Genomic DNA, 22,830 nt, shown 5'->3' on the forward strand with positions numbered 1-22,830 from the left:
CGAGAAGCCAACATCGTGATTAAAATGTATTAATTAAATTTATCCAGCCCTATTCTATGGTATCTCCTTTGAGCTGCTTCTCCGTCAAGCACACCATAGCAGTCTGTCCCCTATACGGCCATCCCATGATGAGTTTTTCCTTGCCTCCATCGCCAAGTGGGTTGGAGCCTGGTTCTAGTACATCTGCAAAGTACCTTGAAAAAACTTCTGTTGTGAATTGGCACTATATGTATCAGATTGACTTGACATGACCTCCACTGGTCCCCAGATGGTACTTTGTGTAGTACAACTTTTACATACATGGTTCTCCTTAAAGCAAACCACAGGTTCCACTCTACTACCTGCTGTTACAACAAGTAATGGACTCTAGTCCGTAGAAAACAAACAATTTGGAGCCACTTTAATTGACAGCTTTTCACTACCTCACTTACTAGCTTAGATTGACCCTGGGAAAGCTTTTTGGGCCGAAGCCCAATTTTGGGGAAAGGTTATTTGAAAGAGAGCGATGCAGCGTACCTGTGGCCAGGCAGGGAATGTCCACATTCCTGTCGAGCGCCGCGAGGATCTTACTGGGAGGCTGAGCAGATAAAGAAGGCGGCTCTAGGGAGAAAACACATGCAAAATGCACGATATGATCTTCAAGTCAAAATAACAGGTCTGATAATGGAGGATGGGCACTTCATGCTGTGAGCGAGATGTTAGAACTACAAAAAATATCATGCAACTGCACAATAAAAATATAAAAATCACTTAAATCTGGCAATATAGTGGATGAGAAGTAAAAGGAAAACACTTCTTAGCTCCATCTAACAATAAAGCACGGTAAATGGTAACCCTTATGATGCAACACGCTAATCAGTGGTAAGACAATAAATACAATGAAGTCTGATTTTTACAAGAAAAAAAAAGGCCCAAAAGTTGTTTGTGGATTATATGAGAATAAAAAACATAACATGACAGCAAAGTCATAATGTCATGATCATAACATATGAACCTTGATTTCTGAACCCCTTATTGTACAAAGTTTTCGATTTACGAACCACAGACCTAAAATAAATAAAAAAGTAGTATTGGCCACTAGATGAGACCAAACCAATCAGCATGCACTGTTCAGTATCGTGGTCACTGATTGGCTTAGCACTATATTAGATTAAACAAGTTTAAATGGGTGTTATTTGTTGTCTAGATCAGGCCTGGGCAAAATAAGGCCCAGGGTTCGCATGTGGCCCGTTAGGCTTTTCAATCTGCCCCGACGGACAATCCCAAATAATTTTTTGTAGATCTTTAAGATTGAAACTGTAGCTGCCATTATGATGTGCAGTGATGTTTTCAAATTACCATAAATCTTGAACGATGCAAAGTATTTCGATGGCTGGAATCTGCGCTTTTGCATGATATACTAGTTACTATGGTCATCTAAGTCACAGCAGCTCCGACGAGGCACCAAGCAGTGTGGGTGGGGAGCGTTTCCACATAGTGTTTCCACAGAGTGTTTCCAGAGCAGCCAGGCTGAAATGCGGGTGTCAGGGACAGACGCAGAAGAAGATGTTTACTACAAAGTTCTAAAGCTTAGTGATATATCAGATTGTAGGTGTTGTTTAACCTTCGCGTTCATATTTTGCTGTGTTTGTTGCATTTTTGTTGCCTGATGGTAAAATATGTCGATGGTGAGGGGGTGTGACGTGCATATGTTGTCAATATTCAGTGTTTTATTGTTCACAGGTTAATATTGTAAATCCCACATTCTTTATTTTTATGTACATTCTATGTGTCTCATTCAGTGAAAAAAAATTAAATTCCATTCTGTTTTTTTAAGGCAAAGTGAAGTGAATTATATTTATATAGCGCTTTTCTCTAGTGACTCAAAGCGCTTTTACATAGTGAAACCCAATATCTAAGTTACATTTAAACCAGTGTGGGTGGCACTGGGAGCAGGTGGGTAAAGTGTCTTGCCCAAGGACACAACGGCAGTTACTAGGATGGCGGAAGCGGGGATCGAACCTGGAACCCTCAAGTTGTTGGCACGGCCACTCTACCAACCGAGCTATACAGCCACCAAAGTGTAGAAACTTTTAATTAAAAAAACAATAACTTGTTGAGGCTGAAACCTGGCAACCTCAATATTTAAGCGCTTTGTTTTGCATTTGTTTTACATATAAAAAGTGCTTCATAAATAAAGTTTAATTTGATGTTTACCATCCATCCATCCATCCATCCATCCATTTACTACCGCTTGTTCCTTTTGGGGACAATGTCCTTAACATTGTTTCTATATAAGAAATTTGCTGCAGTATAATAGCTTTTCTATTTATGAACCCTGTTCAAGAGCCAATTAAGTCTGTAAATCAAAGTGTAGATGTGATATAGTTGTGAAAATCTCCTACTCTCCTTCTTAGATCTTCATAGAGTTTCTTACTGCACTGGTGGAACCAATGAGTGGCGTTAAAACAACTATTTTATGCTTGAAAAGAGGAACTGCCGGATGCAGTCGACCATCATACTGTGCCTAACAAAAAGTTACCAGGACAGGTCTCTGACAAGTTCAAAGTCACATTAAGACATTCCAGAATATTCGCCAGCACTGCAAAGGGTTGAGAAGAATGTAAGCGTACACTCCTCTGCAGACAATTGTTTGTTTTTAGAAAAACAAAAAGATATGCAAACCACAAATGACCACTGCAGAGGTTACAGCCTACTGTACAACTGAGCTTGTATGAATAATTTAGAGAACATCCAATAATCCAATTGTAAGATCATTTCATTTCCATCACGTCTGTGTCTGTCCCACACCTACACACCTTTTGTGTTGGCTTTCCTCGATCATCTTTTCCGAATTCTTTAAAACCGGGCGTGTTGTGATCACCGTGTCATGACTGTTATGACAGGTTGGGACTTTGTTTATTCATGTTCTTGGGTTTTGTATTGTTTACTGTCCAGCACTCTTATTTTCAGTTCCATTTCCTGTTTGTCTCCTTTTGTTACCAATTGTGCAGTCTGGGCACTGGCTCCCTCACCTGTCCCCAATTGGCAATCAGGACACACCTGTTCCTGGTAGCCAATCAGAATGCTTTATATGCCAGCCCTGCGTGACCTTCGTGCATAGTGTTCCCTGTCTTTAATTTATTTCATTTATCTTACAAACATTCATCATTTATTTAATTTGTTTCATTATCACATTTTTATCTGCACGCTGTCTCCTGCCTCTGCATCCTGGGGTCACGACCAACACACAACGAAACACTAGGTTTTATGCTGCCAATTCCGATCATCCATGAGTGAGATCGGCCAAAATCGATTACATGTATTAACTGTAAATTGTTCAATGCTTTTATGGTGAGTGCTACTGACAGTGTAACAAAATTAACATAATATTCAAACTAGTTCCTGATTTTTTGCTCTCTTCTCTCTACTATTCTTTTAAATCCTTTGGTTTATGCCCTCAAAGTCTCTGAACTTGTAAACGATAACAAAAAAGGAAAAAAACTGATTTTGTAGAAAACTAAAATATAGATCTAATCCCTCTTGTATTGATCATACACTTTTACTACCCTTGGTATGAACTCTACTGATATACTCTATGTCCTCCCTATTATATCATCTTCTCTCTAAGTCTTATTAATCTATTTGTTAATTTCCTGTTAATATCTGATTACTTTCTGCTCTAATGTACTTCCACCGACACATCTTCAACTTTACTAACCGAGCTTAGCGACTAGTTTAGCGCTTAGCATACCTTCTTATCTGCTTCTGCTTGCTCTTACTCGGTGCGTAATATGTTGAGCCTAATCCTCCAGTGATAAGCACACTTGTAAAAAGAGGCAGTTTATTGGTTGATTATAAATTTAGGGGGAGTTTCTCCACACTGTAAGGATATTCACAGTTAGCTGCTAGTCTAGCCCCCTCTAATCGATGGATGACCAAAAATAAATAAAGCACCACAGGGGTTGGCGTTCGTGATCAACATTAAAATGTATTTTTCGGCATTGGACGATCACTTTTTTCCCCCAAAAAATCAGCTTCTACTAATCGATCGATACAACCTTATTCAAAACAAACAATTAAAGGGGAACTGCACTTTCTTTGGAATTTTTCCTATCATTCACAATTCTTATGTGAGAGAAGAACACAAGTTTTTCTTTATGTTAAGCATTATAACTTGTATTGTATGGCAAGTATGAAGTGGCTAACAATAGAAGTAATGGGTTTTTCTCTATTCCGCCTATGAAGCGCTTTTATATATCTGCTATAAGTATTTAGTGTTTAGTATCAGGCACATTCATAATAACATGTAATATGAACATATTTTGGTGATTTTAAGCATACCGCGGTGCATTAATTTCATAGACGCATCCTTCAACAACATCACCACTAATCATGGCAGACTTCATAAGAAACATCCGGAACCCTATATTTTTAAGGCTGAATATAAGGAGGATGAGCTACAAGTTTTAGAAGCTGACTGCTAAGCAGATCCAGCAAGTAGCAGTATTGTTAAGTGCTAAACAAGATATACAAATTACGACCATATTAAATGAATCACTTACTGTACAATGTCTGCTCTCACTGGGATGCCAAATGATGGGATGTATATATCTTCCTGTTTAGATGATGAATTAATCATAATACTCACGCAGGTAAAAAAAAAAGAAGAAGGTATTTTGTGTCCTTTAGGTTTAAGTTGAATGTCAAAGTTGACCAACTTCTCAGTTTATGGCCGCAACCTTTTACTATTCAAGTAAGAAGCATGATTTATAATCTAAAATAACTGTTTTAGAGGCGGTGCAGCAGCTCACCGGCTCAATATGTCAACAGCTGCATGGGCTAGTCGGCTCGCTGTGATCACGCCGCTGCTAAAAGTAGTTCCTCGGCATTAGTGCTTATAACAACAGTTAGATCTTTTCTGTGTGGAGTTTGCATTTTCTCCCTGTGACTGTGTGGGTTCCCTCCTGGTACTCCGGCTTCCTCCCACTTCCAAAAGACATGCACCTGGGGATAGGTTGATTGGCAACACTAAATTGGCCCTAGTGTGTGAATGTTGTCTGTCTATCTGTGTTGGCCCTGTGATGAGGTGGCGACTTGTCCAGGGTGTACCCTGCATACCGATCGAGTGCAGCTGAGATAGGCTCCAGCACCACCCGTGACCCCGAAAGGGACAAGCAGTAGAACATGGATGGATGGATGGACATGGATGCAATAGATGACGCCTATTAGTAAATGGGTTATACTTGTATAGCGCTTTTCTACCTTCAAGGTACTCAAAGCGCTTTGACAGTATTTCCACATTCACCCATTCACACACACATTCTAACACTGATGGCGGGAGCTGCCATGCAAGGTCCTAACCACGACCCATCAGGAGCAAGGGTAAAGTGTCTTGCTCAAGGACACAGCAAGGTTGGTAGAAGGTGGGGATCGAACCAGGAACTCTCAGGTTGCTGGCATGGCCACTCTTCCAACTGCGCCACGCCGCCCCCTAGTACTACAAATTAAAATGCATACAAATAAAAAAAATCATGTCTGTGTCTTACATAGGGATTGTAAATGATAGGCAAAATTCCCTCCAAAAAGTGCAGTTCCCCTTTCACAGTAATACCTAATTCTTTTTTGGCAATTCTTGTGAGAATTTTGACCCATTTCACTCAAATTCCAACTTCTTCTCCCAATACAAGTTTTTTTCTTGAAACTATTACTTTAAACTGTCTTTTTTTTCTTGTAAGATTACAACTTGGTTCTCACAACTTTTACAGCATATTTTTCTTTTCAAGGTTCCAATGACAATTTCATTGGAATTTACTTATGAGATGAAGACACAGTCCTGTCTCCTTGCGGGGAAACTGAGCTGCAAAGCACAAAAGAGGAAAAAAGTGCGCGTGTGAAGGAGCTACAGTGCATTCCCTCGTCGGTGCTACATTTATTCTATTTCACTACGCCGGCTTTTTAAGCACGGAAGGCACATCCACATATCTTTAGCTAGAACAGTGGGAGTACAGCTTGACTTTTGACAAGCGATAAATAACCGCCTGGTGGTGTGACACTGATAACACAGATGCATTAATCTCCTTCGCTCAGGTAAGCGCAAGGAGCAAGACGCACGCACATGCACGCAAAAAGCAATAAAAAAAAAACACATTCGGGGTTGTTTTGGTGGTTTGGCTTTTGAGAAGCTGTGCGCCTCTGTTAGCGGGCAAAAAGCAGCAGGAGAACAACAACAGAGCGGTTGTTGTTTGCAGCGGGAACACAACACGGTCGTCATACATATTCCGATTAGTGGGCAGAGAAGTAATGCGCTTGAATAATGAAGACCTTAGAGGCAGGCACGCAGACACATACTCCATTCTGTTTAGGAATTCCTCTCATTGCAGCCAGGTCTCGCGAGTCCATTGTGGAACTTCCATGAATACCTGCACACCTGCAGTCACTGTCACTTTGCCTAATGATGGAACCCAAGTAGGGGAGACGAAACGGGCAAACGGAGGCCGGCAAATGTGAGTGCTTGATGGTGTGGCCGCGGACAATTTTTGCCCTGCTTTTAAATCCCAGTGCCATACAGCGGTGTGGATAACTACAGCAGAGATTGCGAAGGGAAAGACGGCAGCTAATGAAGAACTGAGGCAGAAGACTTGCTAGCAGACCTGCTCGTATCGCATCATAATAATCCCCTCAAACCCCTCCTCCCCCAAAAACGGATTAACTCACTGGAATATAAATACAATATAACATACATCCATAAACGTGGATGCATATGCAAAAGTGCAATATATTTACATGTACAGTAATCCATTTATCTATATCTGCACCATATTGCTCTTTTATCCTGCACTACAACGAGCTAATGCAACAAAATGTCGTTCTTATCTGTACTGTAAAGTACAAATTTGAATTACAGTAAAAGGAAGTCTAACTCTAAGTCTAAGTCTTGTCAACTGGGCTGTTTGTTTACACAGCAATTGAATGCACTTTCCTGATGGATGGGACGGGTTAGAAAGAAATCGCCGCGTCCACCGCTGCTTTGCCACGACTCGCTCTATTGCCATACCATACCATACCACACCATACCAACTTTATCTATAAAGCCCTTTAAAAACAACCACAGGTGAAGAACAAAGGGCTGCACACCACAAAGAAATACAGGCAAAGGACAGACTAAAATATAACATTTAAAACAGAGGTAAAATACACATTGAAAAAGCTGGTAGAGTGGCCGTGCCAGCAATCGGAGGGTTGCTGGTTACTGGGGTTCAATCCCCACCTTCTACCATCCTAGTCACGTCTGTTGTGTCCTTGAGCAAGACACTTCACCCCTTGCTCCTGATGGCTGCTGGTTAGCGCCTTGCATGGCAGCTCCCGCCATCAGTGTGTGAACGTGTGTGTGAATGGGTGAATGTGGAAATACTGTCAAAGCGCTTTGAGTACCTTGAAGGTAGAAAAGCGCTATACAAGTATAACCCATTTATCATTTATCATCTTAAGAACAATTTGTTAGATAAAAAGCAGTTAAACATTTAAAAACTGTTTAAAGAGTTAAAAGTCTCATGCTGGGTTAAAAGCCAGTGAGTACAAATGGGTTTTAAGAAGAGTCTTAAAAGTAGCCAAAGAAGGGGCCTGTCTCACATGGAGAGGGATATCGTTCCAGAGGTTGGGATTCGCAACAGAGAAGCCTCTGTCCCCTCTAAGCTTGCGCTTTGATTTGGGTACCTCCAGGATCAGCTATTAGGGAAAACATCTCCTGTGATATTCTATATGCTAAATTAACTGTTCACTGAAGTACAAGTAAGTCCAAAACGTGCCCCTTTTACCTAGACAACGGCTACAAGGACTGTAATACAATTGGGGGCTTGTCCGGGATCATTTGTATCTTGTAAAAGAAAACATGAAATGAAACCTGTGATAATTATATAGCTCTTTTTCCACTAATGTCTCAAAGCGCTTTACAATGAGAAACTTGTAGGTTGGTGGTGGTAAGCTTCATTTATCCCAGTGTGGGATAAATGCCCAAGGACCAAACGACAGTGACGAGGACGGCGGTAGCTGAGATCGAAGCAGGAACACACAAGTTTCTGGACGGATGAAACAAATTTTGACTGGTTGTACCCGTGATCTTGTCCTTCTGGTCACAACCCAAAGCTAAGGACCATAGATGAGCATAGAAACGTAGATCGACCGGTATATTGAGAGCTTTGCCTTTCAAAAGACCGATACAGAACAGATTTTTTTAATTTAGGCAAAATAATCTGAACTGTTCAGTTGACCTGACACGGTTCGTGTTGTTCGGATCATGAGTGCAGATGGCACTCGGGACAGGGGGGACATGTCCCACTTAAGATTCATAGGGATACCAATCCGCAGCCCCCTACTTTTCCTAAATATGATGACAAACATCGCCGGTAAAACAGATGATTAATGTCCAGTCGATTGGTTTGTCTTGGAAGACGTTTCGCCGCTCATCCGAGTAGGCTTCATCAGTTCATGCTCATAGACTTAGATTGGTCAGATCTAGTCCAACAAGGACTATATTGGCCAGATCTAGTCCAACAACGACTAGATCTGACCAATCTAAGTCTATGAGCATGAATTTATGAAGCCTACTCGGATGAGCGGCCAAACGTCTTCCAAGACAAACCAAACTGTCCAGTTGCAATCTGAATGCCCTGAGATGACAATGACCTGGAAGAATGAGAACATTCATAGACATGATTAATGTTCAGTTAAATTGACTAATCTACAATGCAGCGTTCAACATGTACAGGAAAGTCAGAATCTGAAACGGGGTACTAAAAATGAGCTGGTAGCTTTGTTTGTGGACAAGGAGAGATTAAACTACCAAAATGCATGTTTTGTACGTGTACCGCACGTACGCCCTAGCCTGTGTTTCATTCCCTGATAATTTGCCCTTATTGTTTATAGGCTCCTTTTGGACAGTCGACTGGAGTCCAGGAGATATAGCCAGGAGTTGGAGCCGGAAGCTCGTTCTGACTCCAGCTGATTGCCGCGTCCACCGCTATTTTGCCACAATTTGCTCTATTAGCAAAAACATCTTGCATAATATTCTATGTGCTAAATTAACTGGTCACTGAAGAACAAGTAAGTCTAAAATGTCTCTTTTAACCAGACAACCGCCTCTGGGACTGTAATATAATTGGGGGCTAGTCCTGGATCATTTGAATCTTTTAAAATAAAACACAACATAATTTAGGTTTGCAAACCATAGCGCTTTATTAACTGGCACTAACAACATGTATTCAACAAGAGTTGCCATCGTAGTTCCAGTAACTCTCGCGGACTGCAGCTAACGATTCTCCTCCTTGCTGACGTCACAGCTCACTTGGCAACAGGCGCCGTCTTTTCTATACCTTGAGGTTCAGAATTTTTCTGTTCGTTTGAGATTGGCATTACTGCCACAAGTGGTAGAAGAGCATCTGAGAACCGGTGTGGCCTACACAGACCACAGCTGAGAAACAGATATTTTGGCGACTCTCTAGGGGGCACTTGCAGCCCAAAATGGGTTATTAAGAAACACTGAATTAGGGCATTTATAGTAACTTAAAGCAGCACTAAGTAACTTTTCAACCTTCATAAAATATTTTATTACTTTTGGGATGATACATGGACTTACAACTAGTTGAATGACACCTCTGTCATGGCCTGAGGGGGTCTGTATCGCTGTTACTGCGCTTTTACTGGCACTTTGAGGAGGGTGGCAGGAACCCTGCCACACGAAAAACTACAAATGTGCTGACTTGATTTACAGCATACGTTTCCTTATTAAAAAAAAAAAAAGAAGTAACTCGATAAGAACGCCTGCGTGCCGCCAAAAAATAATAATAATAATAAGAACGCCTGCGGGCAATTACTGCTATGTTGGCGGAAACTCCAAAAACAACAAAAGAAACGAAAAGTTTTATCTGAGGAGACAAAAAAAGAAAAACGGAGGCTACCCGGAAAAAAGGACAGTCAAGATCAACATTGCCCCGGCTTTCAGGGATTTCAGATGATGCCTTAGCTGTGTTCCTGCTAAACTAGTATGTCACTTTTGATGCTCAAATCAAAACGATAATGCTAATGTTAGCTATCGGAAATTTGCGTGGTAGCTATAAATAGCCACCAGTTTGATAGTTTCACTACGGTCATGAATTGATTTACGTGGACCTCGACGTAAACAAGTTGAAAAACTTATTCGGGTGTTACCATTTAGTGGTCAATTGTACTGAATATGTACTGTACTGTGCAATCTACTAATAAAAGTTTCAATCAATCAATCAATCAAAAAACGAGAAGCTTCGAAAAAGCCGGTCTTTCTGTGTTTCCGGCTTGCATCCGCCCCAATACATTCCTGGTAGCAGCGTCATGTTTGTAGCGCAATCCAAGATAATTTCTTGATAGTGTCTGCTATTTAACATCAGCATAGCCATTAGAGACGTAATATTTGTGCCAATATTACAGCGGACAGCATGTTAGTATGACGCTCTATGCGCTCGTCCTCATGGGAAATGTGGTCTTCTTCTGGCAAAACACTACCGCTTTTGCCCACAGGCGCCGCCATCCATCCATCCATCCCTTTTCTACCGCTTGTCCCTTTTGGGGTCGCGGGGGGGTGCTGGAGCCTATCTCAGCTGCATTCGGGCGGAAGGCGGGGTACACCCTGGACAAGTCGCCACCTCATCACAGGGCCAACACAGATTGACAGACAACATTCACACTCACATTCACACACTGGGGCCAATTTAGTGTTGCCAATCAACCTATCCCCAGGTGCATGTTTTTTGGAGGTGCGAGGAAGCCGGAGTAACCGGAGGGAACCCACGCAGTCACGGGGAGAACATGCAAACTCCACACAGAAAGATCCCGAGCCCGGGATTGAACCCAGGACTACTCAGGACCTTCGTATTGTGAGGCACATGCACTAACCCCTGTACCACTATGCTGCCCAGGCGCCGCCAAAATCAACCAAAACATTCTTAAGTGGGGCTTTAAGTACGGTGGCTTGGAAGTGCAAAACACATTGAAGATTTACATTACATCACTTTACAATTACTTCCAATTTCACAAAACAAAACAACAAGAAACGAAACAACTTCAAACGAAAACAAAAAATCAAAAGGCAAAAAAAACCGTACAATTTTAGAACAAACACAAAAACAAAATGTTTTGCACTTGCAGGCGACCGTACTTAATGGTGATGCCACACGCTTCAACTTTGCCTACAAGCAAGAACTACAATGACCCTGGAGGGCTTGAAAAAGGTTCAATATTGGGGGCACACTGCAAGTGAGGTTCATGGAGTACAAAGAGTATGCGGTATAAACACTCAGGCAGGTCTTTTCTGACTTGTGAGAATTCTATCGTCCCCGGTAGTTATCTCTCTTTACGTTCAGGCGCTCCCACGCTCCGACAATCACAGTAGATCAAAAAGACGCTGACAACCGGGGAGAGGAGCCGTGCTTCATCAATCACGCTCTCTGCCAGGCTGTACGTTGTTTTCTATTTACACACAAATATACAGAACGGCGGCGGTTTGAGACGAGAGCTCCTGTGTGAGTGCCGCCAGGTTGTTATTTTTTTTCCTCCTACCTGCATTGATTTGTTTCTCAGAGGAACCGAAATTGTGTGAGTCTGTGGGGCTATTTTGTGATTGTGTTTAAAGCGGCAAATTCACACATACACCGACACATACCAATTTACAGTCGTGATCAAAAGTTTTAATACACTTGTAAAGAACATAATGTCATGGCTGTCTTGAGTTTCCAATAATTTCTACAACTCTTACTTTTTTGTGATAGAGTGATTGGAGCACATACTTGTTTGTCACAAAAAACATTCATGAAGTTTGGTTCTTTTATGAATTTATTATGGGTCTACTGAAAATGTGACCAACTTTGTTTCATCTGACCACAGAACTTTCCTCCAGAAGGTCTTATCTTTGTCCATGTGATGTCAGATGAAACAAAAATTGAGCTGTTTGGCCACAATACCCAGCAATATGTTTGGAGGAGAAAAAATGAGGCCTTTAATCCCAGGAACACCATGTCTACCGTCAAGCACGGTGGTGGTAGTATTATGCTCTGGGCTTGTTTTGCTGCCAATGGAACTGGTGCTTCATAGAGAGTAAATGGGACAATAAAAAAGGAGGATTACCTCCAAATTCTTCAGGACAACCTAAAATCATCAGCCCGGAGGTTGGGTCTTGGGCGCAGTTGGGTGTTCCAACAGGACAATGACCCCAAACACACGTCAGAAGTGGTCAAGGAATGGCTAAATCAGGCTAGAATTAAGGTTTTAGAATGGCCTTCCCAAAGTCCTGACTTAATAAATATGTGGACAATGCTGAAGAAACAAGTCCATGTCAGAAAACCAACACATTTATCTGAACTGCACCAATATTGTCAAGAGGAGTGGTCAAAAATTCAACCAGAAGCTTGTGGATGGCTACCAAAAGCGCCTTATTGCAGTGAAACTTGCCAAGGGACATGTAACCAAATATTAACATTGCTGTATGTATACTTTTGACCCAGCAGATTTGGTCACATTTTCAGTAGAACTATAATAAATTCATAAAAGAACCAAACTTCATGAATGTTTTCTGTGACCAACAAGTATGTGCTCCAATCACTCTATTACAAAAAAATAAGAGTTTTAGAAATGATTGGAAACTCAAGACAGCCATGACATTATGTTCTTTACAAGTGTATGTAGATAGATTAAAAACTGTCACAAATAAGAATCACAATTAATCCGAAAATCAATTTTTATATGTAAATAAAAATTGAAATACAATTGGACGCTATAAAGTGTCTTTTATTGATGATCGATTTATCGAACAAACTAACCAATAGATTACTAAAATGATCACTAGCTGCAGCTCTAGTGATGGTGAAAGTAGGTTTGTACTTTTCCCTTACCAATCACGATGAGGTTGGCCATTCCCGCCGCAGATTGTGTTGTGCTGTTGCTTAGGAACGCTTCACAAACATACAAGCCGCCATCAGAGGAAGCCGAGGCGGGAACAATGAGCCGACGGCCATTGGCCAAAGGACGCCCGTTGCGTTTCCACACCACCGTCAGCCTGTCCACAGATCTGCAAGGAAGAGGAGGAGAGCAGGAAGTGACAAGGAGGAAAGTACAACATATTACACGCATCACTTTGCGTGTCAATGAGGCGGGAAACGAAGGTTGACAATCTGCATCTTGTCCGACATGCTGTACATGTTGCATGACATTTCACATCCTTCAAACTGGATTATTTTGTGTGTGTGAATATTTATGTAATGTTTCCTTAAGACGATTACAGTAATTTATAAAAAAATTTTTAAATAATTTGTATAACAGTTATGTTAACAAAGTTATTGGTAATAATTATGCTGTTAGCAGAATTCATTTTCTACACCGCGTGTCCTCATTAGGGTCACGAGTGAGCTGGAGCTAGTTTTGTAACGATACCAATATTTTGGTACCGGGACCAGTACTAAAATTATTTTGGTACTTTTCGGTACTTTTCTAAATAAAGGGGACCACAAAAATGGCATTATTGGCTTTATTTTAACAAAAAATCTTAGGGTACATTAAACATATGTTTCTTATTGCAAGTTTGTCCTTAAAACAAATAGTGAACATACAAGACAACTTGTCTTTTATTAGTAAGTAAGCAAACAAAGGCTCCTAATTTAGCTGCTGACATATGCAGTAACATATTGTGTCATTTATCATTCTATTATTTTGTCAACATTATTAAGGACAAGTGGTAGAAAATTAATTATTAATCTACTTGTTCATTTACTGTTAATACCTGCTTACTTTTTCTCTTTTAACATGTTCTATCTACACTTCTGTTAAAATCTAATAATCACTCATTCTTCTCCTGAGATACTTTACATTAGTTTTGGATGATACCCCAAATTTGGGTATCAATCCGATACCAAGTCGTTACAGGATCATACATTCGTCATATTCAAAGTCCTCATGTGTCCAGGCACATATTTCCTGACTTTATAAACATAATATATATTTAAAAAAACGAAAGAAGATGTTGTGATGCCAAAAAATATCGACATAATCATAGTAGTATCGACTAGATACGTGCTTGTACTTGGTATCATTACAGTGGATGTCAGGTGTAGATCCACCAATGGCGTTTGTTTACATTTTGACGCCGGTGAGCTACGGTGTGTAGTGAAGCATGTTTAGCTATTCCTCGTCCTGCAGGGATGATACTTGTAAGAAACTTACTTTATTTGTTGCCATGGAGACCAGGATTAGTGATTTAAAAGTCGCTAAAACACTGCTGACAATTGCTTCATTCCAAGATTAATAAATTTAGTCGCCGCTCCACCACCAAAGTATAGCTGACGGCACACACATGCCCAGAAAGGATAATTGTAACACGAATTTCGGGAGATGTGTTTTCATGCGGTACAATCCGAATGACTTTCGTCATAAACAACTCGTCTCGATCGGAATGAAATTTTGATCCGAACGTGTGTGATGGGGTCACAATCTTCCACGTGAAGCATTTTTATTCTGGTGAGGCTTTTAAACCGATTAAATGTGTCCATGTGCACAAATTCAGTATACATAAAGAGCTTTTGTAATAAAGACACAAATTAACCTCCATAAAACAACTACTATTATTTATTTATTATTAATTATCACTGTTTTGCACTGTACTATAATTACCAGTGAGGTGGGAATAGTTTTACTGTACAAGAATAATGTTGCAGTAATTTGACTTTACTGGAGATATAATAAATCATGCTTTCACTTCAAGCTTAATCTCCAGAAAAAAGTCAAAGGTATAGTATATGGCTTTTTTTAATGCTAAAAATAATCTAATCTGTGGCGATCATTGTTTGTTGTTTTTTTAAATTGTTTAATTTTAGTTGTTTTTTCTACTTAGTGTGCCTTTGAACAACCTTAAAGACGCTTTACAAACTGAATAAGCACTCCCATATCCCAAAAGTAAATAATCCAATCAAAAATCCAAAACTTGATAACTTGTTCTTTTTCCATTTTTGACATTTCCTGAAAGCAGAGCGACAAGCAGTAGAAAATGGATGGATGAATCAGAATCCACCCAGAACTGTTTGAGCTATGTAGCTAAATAACAAACACACCCCAAAAATGGAGGGATGAATACAAGTCTGTGCATTATTTGTTTTGTTCGTTTGTCGCTTCCAAACAGCCTGCAAGAGGGTTCACTCTTTGCACTGGTGTCAGCGGAGTGAACCCTCCTGACAGTCAGCCACTCGCTTCATCTTTGTGAGTAGCACACTAACTAACTGACGTTTGCGGCCCGCAGCTCATTCTTTTAACGGCCTGCGGCACATTCTAAAAATACTACTGAAACATAACAAAGTGAAATAAAAGAGCATACAGGTGAAATGTAACGAGGACAAGTTGCAATGTTGACTCTTATAAAACAAAGCTGTCCTTCAGGCTGTGTTTTCTTTAAAGCTGTCATTGCTGAAAAGTAAAAAAATGAATCAAAAGCAATGCTGTTATGAATTATTGACATATACAAGGCTCCACTGACTTCACATATTCCACTTTGAAATAATTTTTAGGAACATATTGCATGTTACTTCACATCACATATTCCACTTTAACATTTTTTGGGGGAAATATTGCATATTTTGTGTGTTTGCCATTACAAAACTAAGTTTTCTATGACAAAAATGGGCATAAAACATAAAACACAAAACATAAAAACCTTTAAAAGCTAAGAATCAATGAATAGATCTCAAGGTGATCTAGAAATTAAAGCGTTGAAAAAAAAACAAAAAACATTTGTATGACTTCTTACAACAGTGGAGTGGAGCCCTTTCGGATTCCTGAGAATTTAGTGGGATTTTGCTCATAAAAATAATTATGAATCAAAATTAATGTTGTTATTAATTATTGACCATTTTTAAGGCTCCAAATAATTCACATAAAATATTATACTAAGATTTTTTGGGGTGGGAAAATGTTGCATATTTTGTTTTTGTTTTTTCTTTTTTTCTTTTCAACAAAAAGAGCATAAAAATAAAAATACCCTTATTTCCACAGACAAATCTGAAGTGGATCTGGAGGTTTAAGTGTTGAATAATTATTGACCTATTTTAAGGCTCCAAATAATTCACATCAAATATACTTAGATTTTTTTGGGCGGGAAAATGTTGCATACCGTATTTTTCGGACTTTAAGTCGCAGTTTTTTTCATAGTTTGGCCGGGGGTGCGACTTATACTCAGGAGCGACTTATGTGTGAAATTATTAACACATTAGCGTAAAATATCAAATAATATTATTTAGCTCATTCACGTAAGAGACTAGACGTATAAGATTTCATGGGATTTAGCGATTAGGAGTGACAGATTGTTTGGTAAACGCATAGCATGTTCTATATGTTATAGTTATTTGAATGACTCTTACCATAATATGTTACGTTAACATACCAGGCACGTTCTCAGTTGGTTATTTATGCCTCATATAACGTACACTTATTCAGCCTGTTGTTCACTATTCTTTATTTTAAATTGCCTTTCAAATGTCTATTCTTGGTGTTGGGTTTTATCAAATAAATTTCCCCCAGAAATGCGACTTATATATGTTTTTTTCCTTCTTTATTATGCATTTCCGGCCGGTACGACTTATACTCTGGAGCGACTTATACTCTGAAAAATACGGTATATATTGTATAGGTTTTGAAAATGAAAAATATCAAAATGGCCCTTACATGCTTTAATTTTACAGTGTGCGGCCCTCAGTGGAAAAAGTTTGGATACCGCTGTCATACACAATACCTTATAGCGAAGGTAATAAAAAGTATTAGTATTAATATACCGGTACTGCTATTGCTACTGGATCACTTTAGGTAAATCTTTTTCAAATATTGACATAAAAGATGGTTGCTTCGGTCAAAGAAGGAGCAATCCTTGAAAATATAAGAAAATGTCTGACTAACCATGTCATTGTTTCTTTGCACTAAACCTGAGTGCACAATGTTTTTCTGCGTCTTTGTTCCATTCACTGATATGGACATTAGTTTTTATTAAGAGCTTTATTGTTGAGATCATCTTGACAAAAGTGCTGCCATGAAACATGAGGAACCTTACAGGGGCTAAATAAGGCAATTTAGCAAAACGCCCGAACAAACAGGGCGCTGGGAGCAAAATAGCACATGCAGATCATCACAGTGATTTGAAGACAGTTTAGTCCGCCAGCAGCAAGGCATCCATGAAATAAAATGGAATGTATGTTTATGAAGAAGACATATTACATAACATTTCTGTGTAAAGTTCATACAGCTTGGTCGATTCATGTAAACTGTCCCTGCAGTTGTTTTGTTCGGGAGATGACTAATAACAAAAATGACACACGTCCCAACATTAATGACAAACAATTAAGCATTTTTTTTGGATGCTGGACAATAACTAGCATTAACTGCCATAATGATATGTTACAATTGAATACTGTGTTTCATTTGAAATACGTAACAAAAAAACAAATTTTTTTTGGGATACTGGATAATGAGAAGTTACAATTGACTACCGTTTTTCATTTGAAATACGTAAAAAAAAAAAAAAAAAAAAAAAATGTTTGGGATACTGGACACTAACTAGCATTAACTGCCATAATATGTTACAATTGAATACTCTTTTTCATTTCGAATACGTAAAAAAAACAAGTTTTTTTTGGATACTGGACACTAACTAGCATTAACTGTCATAATGATATGTTACAATTGAATACTGTTTTTCATTTTGAATACATAAAAAAAAAAGAAGTTTTTTTTGGATACTGGACACTAACTGGCATTAACTGCCATAATGATATGTTACAATTGAATACAGTTTTTCATTTGAAATACGTAAAAAAAAAAAAAATTTAATAGTTTTTTTGGGATACTGTTACGTGCGGGGGGTCGCAGCTTGCTGCAAGGTTCGTTCCCCCGGGATGCAAACGGACCACTCTGGACAGGACGTGCAGGTAGGAACGTGATTTATTCTTCGAAACTCAAGGAAGTACCAAAAACCGAAAACAAGCCAAAGGAACAACATGCCGATCGCACTCGAAGCAAACGCTAACACTTACCATAGGCAAAAAGACAAGAAATACTCACGTAACTGTAGCATAAGCAAACAAAGAAGCCAGGCCGACTGACCGGATAAGGCAGGCTTAAATAATGACTCTGATTAGTGCTCGGGGAACAGGTGAGCGTCCCGAACACCAATCAGAGGCAGATGAAAATAATAAGCAACCATGGTAACTAAAACAAACTCAAGGGTGGACAAAACAGGAACTGAGGGAGTCCAAAACTAACCGAAAATAACAAAAACATGATCCGGGCCACGAATCATGACAAATACTGGACACTAACTAGCATTAACTGCCATAATGATATGTTACAATTGAATACTCTTTTTCATTTGAAAGACATAAAAAAAGAAGAAGTTTTTTTTTGGATACTGGACACTAACTAGCATTAACTGCATAATGTTATGTTACAATTGACTACCGTTTTTCATTTGAAATATGTAAAAAAAAACAACAACAAATACATTACAAAAGCACTTGTAGGGCGCAGAGAGTGATAAACGGTTTTAACGATAACCGCGCTCAAACTCTCGACTGTTTTAAATTAAAAATTATCGGAAAAACCAGGATGATAATTGCATTTTGATAAACTCATGGAATGACTGGCGCTACTTAAATGCTAAAATGAATACAAGAGTAATAATGTCTTTCCCCATTAACAAACTCCAATACAAACCCTTTATGAATACATTTGTGCAACTAAGATAGTCAATTGTGGACACTGAACCTACGAGCTAGGTCTATTTAGTTTAGTTGTTTAAAAAAATCTAAAGGTTTGAGTGCAACACTATAATTTTATAATTGTGATAAATTGGGTCACAATAACCGTGAGATGAAATGTTAATAATGTGCGACAAAAAGTAATCAGAAGTGCCAATAACAGATATTATAGAAGCTTATATTGTTGTTTACATTCAGAGCAGCCATCTTTGAAGCCGACCACGAGAGGCGTATCCTTATAAAACTTCCGACTAGGAACCCGGAAATTCCAACTTTCTAGGCCAAATAGACAGCAGGAAAAAGTTCCTAACTAAAAGGCAGACGGACAATTGAAAGGCAAAGAGTAGATGTAAACACGTACCTGGCATTGGCAACACACTCCAGGGTTGCCTTGCTGCCTGCCACCACTCTGGTGTCTTTAGGTCCCACCACAATCACCGGAGCGTCAACGTCTGACTCCAAATCTGTAATAAAAAGTCGACATATTATAGGGCTTGACAGTGTGACGTGGAAAAACGCATTGCATTGTGGGTCTGGCTGGACTCTGAATTGCCCATTTATCCAATGCGATCCACTTTATTTATATAGCACATTTAAAAAAACAATAGAAGTTTCACAAAGTGCTGCACAGAAGTTAAGACAAACATACTAGGAGAGTCAGTAACATAAAACATTTAACTATAAAAGAGTAAATGCATAAAATACATCAGAGAAAATAAAACAAGACTAAAATCACACAACTTTATGCTGGTTTAAAAGCCAAAGAGTAAAAATATGTCTTAAGACGTGACTTAAAAGTCGTTAAAGAGGGAGCCATCCGAATAACAATAGGGATATTGTTCCAAAGTTTTGGAGCCACAGCAGAAAATGCTCAATCACCTCTGGATTTTAAACGGGCTTTTGGGACGATAAGAAGAAACTGATCAGCTGACCTCAGAGACATATTTTAAAATGAATTCTAAAATGAACTTGGAGCCAGTGAAGGGATTCTAAAATGTGGCTGTGTTCGTGTTTACATGGTTGAATACCAGACTGTGCTGGAGTTCAATTTGTTTTCTTTAACAAGTTAAAAGTCTAGCGCAAACGTGCATTATCATTAACCACCACGATGGTTGTCATTATCGCCTCAGGAAAATCGCTCTCATTTCCAGCATGAAAGCGAAGCCAAAAGACATCGGGTTATGAAGCTAATAAAGAGGTGAATAGCCTGGATAGCAGCCATGAGATGATCAAACATGACTTTTAGCGCCATCACCTATCAAAGACTTTATTCTGTTTCACACGTAGCATTTTCCAAAATACATACCGTATTTTGGAAAAAGCATGTCTGTGTACTTTTAGTCATGGGCAAGCACACAAATGAATGAGTATTATTTTTAGAGAAGGGGCACAGTAATTGAACTATTTAAAACACTTGCTGCTCAGTGTCCTTGTGGTTAGAGTGTCCGCCCTGAGATCGGTAGGTCGCGAGTTCAAACCCCGGCCGGCCGAGTCATACCAAAGACTATAAAAATGGGACCCATTACCTCCCTGCTAGGCACTCAGCATCAAGGGTTGGAATTGGGGGTTAAATCACCAAAATTATTCCCGAGCGTGGCCACCGCTCCTGCTCACTGCTCCCCTCACCTCCCAGGGGGTGATCAAGGGGATGGGTCAAATGCAGAGGGTAATTTCACCAAACCTAGTGTGCGTGTGTGACTTCAGTGGTACTTTAACTTTAAAAGTAACAATGGGCTTCTTTTTTCAGAGAAACCTGTTTAAGAAATGAGGCTGGGCTGACTCACTCCATCTCAGACATATAAGAGATAAAAGTTGTAGAGTATGCAAAATTTGAACGGAGTGCAATGAGCCTTAACATTTTTAGCATCCTGAAATGCTTCACCGGTATAAAAACGGACTCTGTTGACGACATTTATACAAGTTTGGCTCAAATATCTTGTCCATTGAATGTGCTCATATGTATCAATTCCACTAATTTAAATTTTTTTGTTCGAGATAGCGATCCTTAGGAATAGGGTACAGTTTGTCTTGGTGCAGTGCCTTCATTTTTTTTTAATTTGTACGATCCATTTTAATATATTTCACTTTACAGCCATGTAAACAAAACCTACGTCCAGCAAAAATGGCTACCCGGCACCCACAATGCATTGCGAAATCACATGCCCTTTACAGTAGGGAAGGGACTCATATAGGGCCCCATTCCTTGGTGGATCTTGCGTGAAAGGTAGGGGGTGTAAAATATTTTGCAATGCAGTCTGCTGGAAACGATGGAAAGTGCCACGCTATTTAGTAACTGTCGATGAGTGTGAATGTTGTTTGACTATCTGTGTTGGCCCTGGGATGAGGTGGCGACTTGTCCAGGGTGTACCCCGCTTTCCGCCCGAATGCAGCTGGGATAGCTCCAGCACCCCCCCCCCCCCCCCCCCCCCCCCGCGACCCTGAACGGGACAAGCGGTATAAAATGGATGGATGTGGTCAAAAATATTCAACACTCTACTGCCTACTAGCGGCTGAAGTGGATAGTGCACCCCCCAATTCGTCACGTTTCATGTGTCAGGTAAATCGGCCATATGAATCCCCTTCCTACTTTAGAAACTGACCCTGTGGGTCAAAGTTGGAAATGCCACAAAACACGTTCTAAGATATTCCACACTCTACTGCCATCTTGCCGCTAGAATGGATAGGGTACGGCCCCCAATTTGTGACGTTTCATGTGTCAGGTAAACTATGACGAATGGGGCCATTTGAATCCCATTCTTACTGTATCTGTACTCATTGATTGTGCTCTGGTTGTGCATCGTTTTTTGCTGTGTCAGTCATTTTATTTTCTGTGTGCAGGTATGTATGAGCACCCTTTGACAAAAAAAAAAAAAAAGAAGAGGAACATTTAGGAAAAAAAGCAGAACATTTCTATCAGCATGAAGTGAAATTACATTTACTGCAATTGTACACTTTATTTTATTTATAGTTTAGATTTATTCTCACATACCAACCTTGTTTGACTGCCATTTTTACACTTACATGTCTCATGTAATGTAACACAGATTTTTTTCCGTAGATAATTTACTAAGATTATTATCATTAAAAGAGTAATGTAAACAAATAATTCTCATTCGGCAACTCTATCCTGTAGCCACAACCCTTGGGTAATATACTGCCGGTGTTGTGACCTTCGTTTACAATCCGTCACATCAAAAACATACCTTGTTGATGGCTACTAATAAATACTCCAGAACTACAACTGGTTTGGAACTAACGGTGTTCGGCTTGTAATCATCCAAATATGATTAACAGCAAAGTAGAAAGCCGTCAACGCTGTGGCTCGGAGAGAGAACGCAGGCGACAACAAGTAAGCCAGCTCGATGGTTCACTAACTCGGAAGGTTGTTTCTGTGCTCCCGATCTGCAACTCAATGCGGCGATTTGGCAAGAAGAACAGTGAATAACTGTGACTGAGGAGAGCGTTCGGCGAATTTTGTTTAGATCGTACACAACCCAAAACCAGTGAAGTTGGCACGTTGTGTAAATGGTAAATAAAAACAGAATACAATGATTTGCAAATCCTTTTCAACCTATATTCAATTGAATAGACTGCAAAGACAAGATATTTAATGTTCGAACTGGTAAACTTTGTTATTTTTTGCAAATGTTAGCTCATTTGGAATTTGATGCCTGCAACATGTTTCAAAAAAGCTGGCACAAGTGGCAAAAAAGACTGAGAAAGTTGAGGAATGCTCATCAAACACTTATTTGGAACATACCACAGGTGAACAGGCTAATTGGGAACAGGTGGGTGCCATGATTGGGTATAAAAGCAGCTTCCATGAAATGCTCAGTCATTCACAAACAAGGATGGGGCGAGAGTCACCACTTTGTGATCAAATGCGTGAGCAAATTGTTGAACGGTTTAAGAACAACATTTCTCAACAAGCTATTGCAAGGAATTCAGGAATTTCACCATCTACGGTCCGTAATATCATCAAAAGTTTCAGAGAATCTGGAGAAATCACTGCACATAAGCGAAAACCAACCTTGAATGCCCG

At 39.6% G+C, this 22,830-nt stretch overlaps 1 protein-coding gene across 7 annotated transcripts in view; it reads right to left on the reverse strand.

Moving 5' to 3' along the window:
- The window catches only part of LOC133621737 (protein sidekick-1-like), a 782,002-nt gene that overhangs the window by 231,475 nt on the left and 527,697 nt on the right, over positions 1–22,830 (reverse strand). For all 7 annotated transcript variants that reach the window (XM_061984042.1, XM_061984041.1, XM_061984043.2 and 4 more), the window contains 3 exons: positions 19,150–19,252; positions 12,897–13,072; positions 517–600 (listed from right to left, as the gene is read on the reverse strand). In XM_061984042.1, coding sequence (XP_061840026.1) covers positions 517–600; positions 12,897–13,072; positions 19,150–19,252 — 363 coding nt within the window. The remainder of the gene's footprint in view (positions 1–516; positions 601–12,896; positions 13,073–19,149; positions 19,253–22,830) is intronic.

Source organism: Nerophis lumbriciformis, linkage group LG25, assembly GCF_033978685.3.
Source record: "Nerophis lumbriciformis linkage group LG25, RoL_Nlum_v2.1, whole genome shotgun sequence".
NCBI lineage: Eukaryota > Metazoa > Chordata > Actinopteri > Syngnathiformes > Syngnathidae > Nerophis > Nerophis lumbriciformis.